Genomic DNA, 12,080 nt, shown 5'->3' on the forward strand with positions numbered 1-12,080 from the left:
CAACTACAAATCATGATGGAGCCCAGGTGGTACACTGTAAACACATGGCTGCTAACTGAAAGGTCAATAGTTCAAACCAACTAGATGCTTCATGAAAGAAAGGTGTGGCAGTCTCCTTCTGTAAAGATTTCTAGTCTTGGGAATCTGCTGGGGAATTCTCCACTGCCTTACTATGTCATTATAGGTTGCATTAGACTCGATGGAAACAGATACTTTTCTTTAGGTTCTTCTGTGACAAATGTCTCTCTCATACAGAACATTTTCAAGCAGAATATTTGACCCTTCCTTTGTAGATCAGCTTTATAAGTGGCTTTACTATATTGCTTTTATTATTATTATTTACCTTGTTGTACTGGAACCCTTCATTAAAATGGAATTTAAGATGCACCCTAACCTATATGGAGTCCTGGTGCATTACAGGAAAACAATTGTACCAAAAAGTCAGTTTGAACTGCAAGGCCAGCAGTTCAAATCCACCAGCCACTCCTCAGAAACTCTATACAGGGTCACTATGATAAAATTGGATCTATTCAGGCTGCAAACCACAAGGTCAGCAGTTTGAAACTACCAGCTGTTCCACAGGAGAAAGATGAGACTTTCTGCTCCCGTAAAGATTTGTGACCTCAGAAACCCTGTTACAGGGTCGCTATGAGTCGGAACCGACTCCATGGCACATAACAACAATTCTGGTAGAAGTTGGACGAGTGAGTCAGAAACATCTTGGAGACCCATGAACTTCATCCACAATTTGAGAGAAGAACTAGAATAGAAGGGACGATTCGGTAGTACACTAGACTAAGATTTCTTGAATTGGAACAACTGTATTTTGCTGCTATCAGAATATAATGTTTTCTTCTTTTAATGTATGTAATGTTCAGTTAACTTTAAAGGAAGACTTTGGTCTCTGTCCTTAATTCCTGGAAGACAGCATTATGAACAGCAGCAGAAGATTGTCAGATAAAGTGCTAGAAGATGAATCCCTCAGGTTGGAAGACATTCAGAATACAACTAGGGAAGAGTTGCCTACTCAAAGTAGAACAATATCATAAATATCACATACAGGTAAAATTGTGTGTAAGAAAATTAAAAAAATGATTACAACAGCAGATCTACAAAGAACTACATGAGATTCAAACTGGGTTCATAAAATAATATCATATAGATCTTGGGTGAAAGAAGAAAATACCAGAAAGAAAATTACGTGTGCTTTAATGATTATGCAAAGGCTTTCAGTTGTGTAGACCATGAAGAACTATGGATAAAACTGTAAAAAATGGGTATTCCAGAACACTTAATTGTACTTATGAGGAACCTGTACATAGATCCAGAGACAGTTATTCCAACAGAACAAGAGAACACTGAATGGTTTAAAATTATGAAAGGTGTTTGCCAGGGTTGTATCCTTTCACCACACTTATTCAGTCTGTATGCTGAACAAATGATCCGAGAAGCTGCATTTTATGAAGAAGAACATGGCATCAGGACTGGAAGAAGACTCATTAATAACCTGTGATATTCAGAGGATACAATATTGCTTGCTGGAAGTGAAGAGGACTTAAAATACTTATTGATGAACATCAAAGACCATAGTCAATATGGATTGCACCTCAAGGAAAAAAACAAAACAAAGGTCCTCACAATTGAATGAATAAATAATATTATGATAAATGGAGAAACAGATTGAGGTTTTCAAATACTTCATTTTGAGTGGATCAACAATCAACACTCATGGAAGCTGCTGTATGCTGTAGAATTGGTTCCAACTCATAGTGACCCTGTAGAGGATTTCCAAGGCTGTTCATCTTTATGGGAGCAGAAAGCCTCCTTCTTCTCTTACAGAGCTGCTGGTGAATTTTAACTGTTGACCTTGTGGTTAGCAGCCCAACTTGTAGTCCACTATGCTACTATGGCTCCTTTCATGGAAACAGCACTAAAGAAATCAAGTGGTGTGTTGATATATTGTACAGGACCTCTTTACAGTGCCAAAGAGCAAAGAAGTCTGAGGACTAAGATGCACCTGACCAAAGGATTTTCAAGAGCCTCATATGCATATGAAAGTTGGACAATGAAGAACCGATGCATTTGAGTTATGGAGTTGGAGAAGAATATTAAAAGTTCCATGGACTGCCAGAAGAACAAAACAAATCTGTCTTTGAAAAAGTAAAGCTGGAATGCTCCTTACAAGCCAGGATAGTGAGACTTTGTCTATCAAACTTCAGACATGTTATTAGGAGGGACAGTTCCAGGAGAAGGAAGGATATCATGCTTGGTAAAGTGAAGGATCAATGAAAAAGAGGAAGACTCCCACTGAGATGGAGTGACACAGGGGCAGTAGCCAAGGGTTTAAACGTAACAATTCTGAGGATGGCACAAAATGAGACAGTGTTTCGTTCTGTTGTACATAGTCACTGAGTTGGAACTGACTCGATGGCACCAAACAATCACAACATCTCTGAGAGTTCCAGACAAGACCTACCTAAGGGTTATGCTAATGAGTGATTCAAGTTGGTTTGGGGTTTACTATGCCAGAAAGAGTCACCAGGTGATAAACAGTCTGACCTCCCAGGGGAGGAGTTCTGAAGATTAAGTTCAGCCACATGAGCAAAGATTCACTCTATCATGCCTACATAATGAAATTTAAACATTGGGTATTGAAGTGTCTGACTTGGTAAAATACACAGGCACATGATAGATTCCTGAGAACACGAAAGTTCCACATTCCGTACCCTTCCAGAACTTCTCCTATGCATCTCTTCATTTGTATAATGTTTGCTATGATAAAACAGTAATCAAAACTCCTGTGTGATGCTTTCCTGAGCTCTGTGAATCATCCTAACAAATTATCAAAATTGAGGGGTATTAAGAACCCTCAAATTTATAGACAGCAAATCAGCAGTGTGAAGGAGCTCAGGATCCCTGAGTTAATGGCTGGTATCTGAAGTCTTGGGCCGATTTAGCAATCTGGAGGACTGTGTTCTTCAACTTGTGAGATAGGATCTAACTCCAGGTGATGAGGATTAGAAGAAGCACTCTATTTATAGTAGGTGTTGGGGAGGATTTTAAAAGTTGGTGAAGACAAAACATGTTCCAGGTTTAACTTTTTTTTTCTTTTTTTCTGTGTCAATTTCAATATTCAAGGTTCAATTCTCATCCCCGTGGGACTTGGTAAATGATTACTGTTGAGCAGAAATAAAATGGTAGGTATTATTGATTATTGTTGTTGTTAAGTGCTGTCGAGTTGGTTCAGACCCTGTGAAGGGTTTTTGAGGAGTGGCTGGTAAGCTCGAACCACCAATCTTGCCATCCAAACCAAACTGTAGTCAATCAAGCGTATTAACCTATAGTGTCACACTAGGACTCAAAGTACTATTGCTGACACTTAGTAAATCCTAGGGAAGCAGACTCTAATAGCATAGTGCTTACAAGTAGGGTTGCTAACCTCAAGGTCAGCCGTGCAAAACTACCAGTCCTTCCATGGGAGAAAGATGAGGATTTCTACTCCCATAAAGACGGCACACCATCACCATTACCATTACCACTGCCACCAGGGAAGCAGAAAATACAGAGATCTTCCATAATTTTAGTTTATTTTCTAGTGATTTGAAGCATACTGTTTGTCTTTCCATCGTGGGTTTTTTAAGTACCATAAAGAATAACATTCTCTTTTAAGTCCCCTCCTCTCAGTTCACTGGCAGTTGAGATTCTCTAAACTTTCATTGTGTTGATGTTACAGAAACAAAGAGGCAGATAAAGCAAACATAGCAAAGTAGACCTTTAATTTACTATGGTTGTGGTGGTGTGCTATGGAGTTACTTCTGACTCATAGCAGCCCTGCATAGGATTTCAGAGCAGAAAGTCATACGGGAGAAGAAAGTCTCATCTTTCTCACAGGGAATCGCTGGTAGTTTCGAACTGCTGACCTTGAGGCTACCATCCTGATTCATAACCACTATGCTACCAGAGCTCCTTAATTTGCCAAGACAGTCTAACAATTCACTCAGTAGCCTGTAATGACTAATAAAGCTATTTGTAAAATTAATTTGTTGTTCTTGTTAATTGCCATCAAATCTGTTCTGATTCATAGCAACCCTGGATAGGGTTTCTTAGGTGAGCTTCAATCTTCAACTTTGGGGTTCAAACCAACCTTACAGTTCAGTGCACACACAGTGCCACACCAGGACAGCCAAACCAAATGAACAGCACAAAGATACATTTGAAGTATATTATTGTCGTTGTTAAGTGCTGTTGAGTCAGTTCCGACCCATAGTGACCTCATATAGGGTTTCCAAGTAGTGGCTGGTAAGTTTGAACCACTGACCTTGCAGTTCAAACCAACTTTGCAGTCCAGTGTATTAACCCACAGCACCACATTACAACTCCATATTATTATTATTATTATCCACAATATTATTATTGTGTTGTTGTTAAGTGCCATCGAGTTGGTACTGACTTATAGCAACGCTACTCGACGGCACTTAACAACAACAACAATGCACAGCAGAATGAAACACCACCCGATCCTGGGTCAACCTCACTATTGCTGCCACGCTTGAGTCCATCGATGCTGCCACATAGCTAATCCATCTCGTTGAAGGTCTTCCTCTTTTGCTCTGACCCTCCACCTTACCAAACATGATATCCTTCTTCAGCAACTCTTCCCTCCTAACAATATGTCTGAAGTATGAGAGATGAAGTTTGGCCATGTTGGCCTCCAAGGAGCACTCTGGCTGCATTTTTTCCAAAATGGATCTATTGGTTCTTTTGGCAGCCCATGGCACTTTCAGCATTCTCCTCCAGCACCATAACTCAAAAACATCAATTCTTCTAAGGTCTTCCTTATTCACTGTCCAGCTTTTGCATGCATATGAGGTTACTGAAAATACCATGGCTTGGGTCAGAATATTATTATTAGCCATGTCAAATAAAAGTTTAGCCTTTTCTTATGTTAATTATACTTAATATGTATTTTTTAAAAAACAAAAGAATAGCTCACTTTAAGTCATAAAAAAATGAAAGATCAGTTCAGGATGAGCCAGGATTTGTTTAGCAAAATGATAAAAGGAAACAAAGAAAGGGCATCAAATGTTTTACATGACCACATTCAGACCTTTTGAAGAGTACACAAAAACCTTTTGCGTGAGAGCAAATGGCTTTCTTGGATCCAGGTGGTTATAAAACTTAGCTCTAGCACTATTATTTAAATGTTGCAGAACTATAGTTTCAATGAGATATTCTCAAACCCCAAGTTATCAAAATTTTCTAGATTGTAAGCTTTCACAATGCACTGATATTTACATTTAATCATCTCATTTAATCTTCAGAAAATTTTGTCAAGTAGAAAACATGGCTCAGATACTAGAGATCAAGAACTCTAGACTCAGTGAGTTGAATTAACTTGTTCAAGTTGGCCAACCAGTAAGTTATGGAACTGATCCATTTAATTCCAAAATCCATGTTCTCATTAAACTATGCTACCTTTCAAAAATTATGAAAAAGCAGTTGACCCCAGAGAATATATCACTGATCAATTTTACATTTCAGATTAAGTGTTTTAAAAATTCTGTTTGATGATGTACATGGATATAATGTCTTCACGTAACTTGAATCCTTCAAGATGTATATTAATCTGTGTGGTCTCTTACATACTCCAGAACAAAGTGAACCATGTACCTAATATTGAAAAGAACAGAAAGGTTTTACATGTTATAGTTTATAAATAACTTATGGATATCTTAGTTTACATTACCTTAGATAATAATTTTGGTTTGGATTCAGATTTATCTTTGAAAACAGAGTCTCTAATAAGCCGAGATCGGTCATAATTAGCGTGTTCTGATTCATCCATGTAATCCTTATCTTTTCCAAGGGCTAAAAAAAAGAAACAAAAGTTAACATCTTTAAAAAAAAAATCAATCAATCAATGTCTTGAATCTGTTAACCCCTATGAAACATTCAAGGATAACTGGACAACTATATATTGTTCTTTTTAGAGTTCCACATTTGACTGATTTAGTATTTCAATGAAAAAAAAAATCAAGATGGTCAATTAAGTAATGCTTATAAGTATTAATTTATTTTGTTTTATAAAGCAGGCAATAATATATTAGTAATGATTCAAATCTGCTATACCATGATATATTATACATGTAGAGATAGTAACATCAAGTTTGTAACAGAGTAGGAAATATGATGGGATATGTCATATTGTAATTTCAGGTGTGATTAAAAGCTGTTGTTAAGTGCCTTCAATTTTGTTTGGACTCACAGCGATCCTATGTACAGTTTCCAAGGAATGACTGGTGGGTTTGAACTGCTGACCATGTGGTTAGCAGTCAAGTGCTTATCTTGGTATGCTAAATTTTTCTAAGCACTTAATGAATATATATTGTTGTTGTTAAGTTGTTGTTAAGTTCCGTTGAGTCGGTTCTGACCCATAGCGACCCTGTACAGGGTTTATATATAGACATATTAAAAATAGATAACACTGAATAATGATTTACATTTGCTGAGGACAAACTTTTAGTTCCTTTAATCCTAATAAGAACTCTAAGTAGGTATGATTATTATATATATTTAACAATAAATAAGCTAAGCATAGGATAATTAAGTTGCTTGCCAAAGTCAATAAACTAGTCTGACATACATTTAGAACATAAACAGATATGATTCCAATATTGATGTTTGCAAATCTTGTATACCTTGGGCTTAGATAAATTCCATTCTTTCAACATTTATTTATTGAACAGCTTTAATTCAAGACACTATTCAAGAATTGAGAATGTGGTGGTTCCATACAATAAGCACTGGACTGAAAACCACAAGCTCCACAGTTCTAGCCCAGTCCCCTTGCAGGTGAAAGATGAGGCTTTCTGCTCTCCTGAAGATTTAAAACCTTGGAAACCTTACGCAGGGTTGCTATAAGTCAGAACCAACTCCATGGCACTTAGCAATAACAATTCTAAGAGGTGAAGATGTTGTTAACACAGGAAACAAATTCCTACCCTCATGGAACATTCTAGAAAGAGAAGAACAATAAATAAAATATTGAGCATATGTCACGGTAAGTACATTGTAGAAAAACACAAATGGGAGGAAGGATATAGAGTTGATGGTAAGTAGAGGGGGTGTTATTTAATACAAAGATGAATAACATTAGAGCAAATACCTGAAGAGGTGAGGTAGTAAATACTGCATGCAACCTAGATAAAGAAGAGTCTAGACAGACAAAGTAGTATGTACAAAACCTGGACTTTTCCTAGGGCAGAAAAGGAGAAGGATTGGCGGTTGGAAAATATGGCCTTGGTGATAGCAATTACTGTGGTGATCACACCATAGACTTCTTAAAAACCAATGACTTATTCATTGCAAATAACTTTTATTCAGTTCCCAACAAAATGAATGGTGACTATATAAGGGGTCAGAAGTCTTGGTGTTAATGTGCTGGACTGCAAAGTCTATTTGAACCACAACTTCAGTGTTTCAAGCTCAACAGACACTCCATGGAAACCCCATACAAGGTCACTGTGAGTCAGAACTGACTCAGTGGCATTTAACAACAAATATAAGTGGCATTAAGAAGAAGATACGGAAAAGATCACAATGGATATCAGAAGATACTCTGAAACTTGCTCTCCTGCATAGAGATGCTAAAGCAAAGAGGAAGAAATGAGTAGGTAAGAGCTGAACAGAAGTTTCAAAGAGCAGCTTGATAAGACAAAGCCAAGAATTATAATGACATGTGCCTGGAGTTAGAAAACCAAAAGGGAAGGACACACTCAGCATTTCTTAAAATGAAACACCTGAAGAAAAAAAATAAATAAATAAAAAATCAAGCCTCAATTTACATTACTGAAAGATTATGTGGTAAAAAACATCAATGATTCAGACAGCATCAAAAGAAGCTGGAAAGAATACACAGAGACGCTGTACCAAAAGAAATGGCCCATGTTTAATCACTTTAAGAAGCAGCATAAGATCAAAAGCCAGTGGTACTGAAGGAAGAAGTTCAAGGTCCATTGAAAGCACTGGCAAAGAACAAGGCACTGGGAGTTGATGAGATATACATTGAAATCCTTCAACAAACTAATGCAGCACTGGAGGCACACACTCATCTATGCCAAGAGACTTGGAAGGCAGCAATATCACCAATTGATCAGAAGAGATCTATAGACAGCTATTTCCATTCCAAAGAGAGGTGACCCAATGGAATGTGGAAATCATCAGACAATCTCTTTGATTATCTCAAGCAAGTAAAGTTTTACTAAAGGCTACAATCATGTATTGACAGAGAACTTCCAGAGGTTCAAGCTGGATTCAGAAGAGGCTGTGGAACGAGAGATATCATTGCTGATGTCCGATGGAGCTTGGCTGAAAGCAGAGAATATCAGAAAGATGTTTACCTGTGCTTTATTGACTACACAAAGGCTTTCAATTGTGTGGATCATGACAAGCTATGGACAACATTGAGAAGTATGAGTATTCCAGAACACTTAATTGTACTCATGAGGAATATGTACCTGGACCAAGAAGCAGTTGTTCGGACATTATACCTGATAAAGTCAAGGGCCATTCAAAAAGAGGTCCTCAGTGGCCACAACAATAAGTTTGAGCACAGCACCAATTGTGAGGTGGATCAGATTCTACTCAACATACCTAACAACGTTCCACTAAAATTTTCATTTTTTAGGCAGAAGCTCTTTTGTTTCTTCATTGTTTGATTTGATTTGATTTGACTTTCTTATTCTTTTGAATTGTTGTAATATTTTAATTATTTCTGGAAGATGAACATTCTTACATTATACATTTTGCTAGATGAAATATTACTCAGTTTTATAAGACTTTCCAAAAGTCAGCATCTCTGCAAAGCCTTTTCCAGGTATTCTATAGCTCTCCTGCCATATGACCCCAACTAGAACTGATGACATTTGTCTTTTGAGTTCGATCATATTTCTTTTCTTTTTCCCTCCTTTAATTTTGCTGAAATTAAACTATTTTATCCAAATGTCAAGAGTGTATTTTCATTGTTGTTTTTTAATTTCATGTACAGTTAAATATAACTTGATATTTAATAGAGTAATTCTTGGGAAAAAATAAGAAAAGAAAAGTATTAGTTATTTTGGAAATTCCTAGTTTTAATACTGTAATTTAAACTTCCTTTTATTGTTAGGAATGCATGTATGTTTACCATTTATATTGCAATTTTTCTTAAAATCACCTTTCAATAATTTATCTAATGATAGCTTTTTTTTAATTAGCAAGACTATAGACTTTTGTCACTATAATATAAATGGTACCAATCTCTTAGTTTGTTCATAAAATAACTCAGAGCTGAGATAGGCATTTGATTTTTTTATTCCAATGTAAATTAGTAAAACTTTTGAAACAAATTTTGTCAGTATGTTTCAAGAGCACAACTGGAGATTAACCCTAAAATCATGACCCAAAGGAAAGAAAAGCTTTGTTCACAAAAATGCTTTTACAATCAATAGATTAGCTACAGAAAGCAAAGTTATAGGCAAATTTTACAGCAGATTTTCCAAAGATGTGTGCATGTTAACTATTTTGCCTTTTATACATTTGTCTCTTTTTGGTCATACAGGAGTTCTGGTGTGGCGCTGTGGGTTAATATGCTGGACTGCAAGGTCAGTTTGAACCATAAGGTTGCCTGCTCTGGTCACCAGCCAGTCACTCCTTGGTAAACCCTATACAGACTCGCTATGAGTCAGAACTGACTCAATGGCAGTTAACAACAATAATCATACAGTATTCACTGGGCACCTACTATATACCAGGTGTGGTTCTGGTGGTGCTGTAGGATAAGCACTAGAATACTAGCCATTAGGCTGATAATTCAAACCTATCAAGATATTTTGTAGGAGAAAACTGTGATCTTCTACTCCCATAAATCTTTACAGACTCAGAAACTCTGTACAGGGTCGCTATGAATCAGAATCAACTTGATGACAGTGGGTTGGGTTTGGTGTTGGTTCTTCATATTAGGGCGACAGTTATGATTTTAAAAATAAACAAAATCTCTCTTCTGCAAACAGAGAAAGAGAGAGAAAAGAAAAAAAAATTCATAAAACGTTAGGTAATGATAGATATTATGAAAGGACCCATGTTGGCACAAAGGTTAAGTGCTCAGCTACTAACCCAAAGCTCAGCATTTCAACCCCAGATAGCGATTCCTCAGGATACAACTGGTGACCTGCTCCCATAAAGGTTGAAGCAATGAAAACCCTATGGGGCAGTTCTGCTTTCTCCCATGGGATCCCTATGAGTTCAAATGGACTTGAGGGCACTTAACAAGTATGAAGAAAAAGAAATCAAGATTGGGGACAAGAAGTGATCAGAGAGTAAACTAGGTACATTTCAGTGGAGGGCCTTGGGGAAATAAAAAACTTAGTAGAAACAAGGTACACAGAAGTTTGGCTTCCCTGCAGCACAGTGAGTGAGGGGAAGCCTTAGGGAAAAGGCCTCCAAATGCCACTCAGAATTTACATTTTGTTTTAAGTATAATAGGAAACCCCTGCAGGGACTTGAGCAAAGAAGTGATAAGATTTAATTTTCCTTTCCTAAAGATCCCTGCAAATGCTATGTGGAATATAACTTGAAAGGAGACAAGAGTTGGAGCAGAGAGACCAATTAGACACTTACTACATTTTTGTACTTTGATATGGTGGCCATAGTATCTTGAGATGGTGGTGGTTATGTGCTGCAGAGTAGGTTCCAAATCATACCGAACCTATAGAGGGTTTCCGAGGCTGTAAATCTTTACAGGAGCAAAAATAAAAATCCTCATCTTTCTCCCATGGAATGGCTAGTAGTTTTGAACTGCTGACTTTGAGATTAGCAGCCCAACTTTTAACCTCTACTCTACAGAGCTCTAGGTTGATGGTGGAATAAGGTGTAGCAGAGGTGGTGGTGGTGACCAATGGTCAGATTCTGAATATGTTTTTAAATTGAATCAAGAGACCTTACTGAATGTGTTTAATAAATAATCAAAAAGATCTAACACAACTTTGAGACTATCACAACTGCAAAGTGTTATACTCTTCCAGTGCAATTCCCTTACTTCTGAAATTCTTACATGTGCTGGTAATGTAAGTATAAAGCACTCTCATAGCATCATAATATGAAGCACTTGGAAAGATAAACCAAAAATTAGCAGAGATCATCTAATGTAGATTTTGAAAACAAAATCACCATGTACTCATTTGATCATAATTGTTTAAGAACTGAGGGTAACAGACGCTTACCAATTAAAACTAGTTTGTAGAAAGCAAAATAAACAAAACAAAACAAAAAAGCCCAATACCTTAGCACTTGCATATAAAGCACTTCCTGAGAGACTCATTTCACAATACTAACAAAACATCGATTTTTACTAGACAGATTTTTGTTTTAGTTAGTCACACAAATTATATTGGTCTCAATAATGCCAAGTTGGCATATGTCATTTTTAGTAACCTCATTTTACTAATCAGGATTAGTAGTAAGCTTCAATTGCTTACTAATGTGAAATTATCTTCTCCTGTTAGATAATATTAAGAAGAAAAAATAAGCAAAATAAAAGGGTTTCAGGATAAATGGGCAATATTACTGTGCCAGGGTTTCAAATTCATTGCTAAGGGTCTGAACTGACTCAAGGACACTTAACAATAACAACTACTTCTTGGTGAACTGGGTTCCTTATTTCTCAAAATTTAACAAAACCAAACCAAAACCCACTTGCCACTGAGTTGATCCTGTATGAGTCCTGGTGTGGTGCTGCGGGCTAATATGCTGGACTGCAAAGTCGGTTTGAACCACAAGGTTGGTGGTTCAAACTTACCAGCCACTCCTTGGAAAGTCCATACAGGGTCGTTATGGGTCGGGACCAACTTGACGGCGCTTAACAACAACAATAGGGTTTCTGAGGCTGTAAATCTTATAGGAGCAGACAGCCTCATCTTTCTCCCAAGGAGTGGTTAGTGGGTTGAACAGCCAACCTTGCTGCTAGCAGTGCAGTGCTTATCCTATACTTCCACCAGGGATCCTTATTTAACCTAAAAGCGTTATGAAAATTAAGCAAAATACTG

At 37.1% G+C, this 12,080-nt stretch overlaps 1 protein-coding gene across 2 annotated transcripts in view; it reads right to left on the reverse strand.

Annotated features, from left to right (window-relative positions):
* ANO3 (anoctamin 3) overlaps positions 1-12,080 on the reverse strand; it is a 427,969-nt gene that overhangs the window by 268,643 nt on the left and 147,246 nt on the right. For both annotated transcript variants that reach the window (XM_006872390.1, XM_006872391.1), the window contains one exon: positions 5,747-5,868. In XM_006872390.1, the coding sequence (XP_006872452.1) occupies positions 5,747-5,868 (122 nt within the window). The remainder of the gene's footprint in view (positions 1-5,746; positions 5,869-12,080) is intronic.

Source organism: Chrysochloris asiatica, unplaced genomic scaffold, assembly GCF_000296735.1.
Source record: "Chrysochloris asiatica unplaced genomic scaffold, ChrAsi1.0 scaffold00196, whole genome shotgun sequence".
NCBI classification, from domain to species: domain Eukaryota; kingdom Metazoa; phylum Chordata; class Mammalia; order Afrosoricida; family Chrysochloridae; genus Chrysochloris; species Chrysochloris asiatica.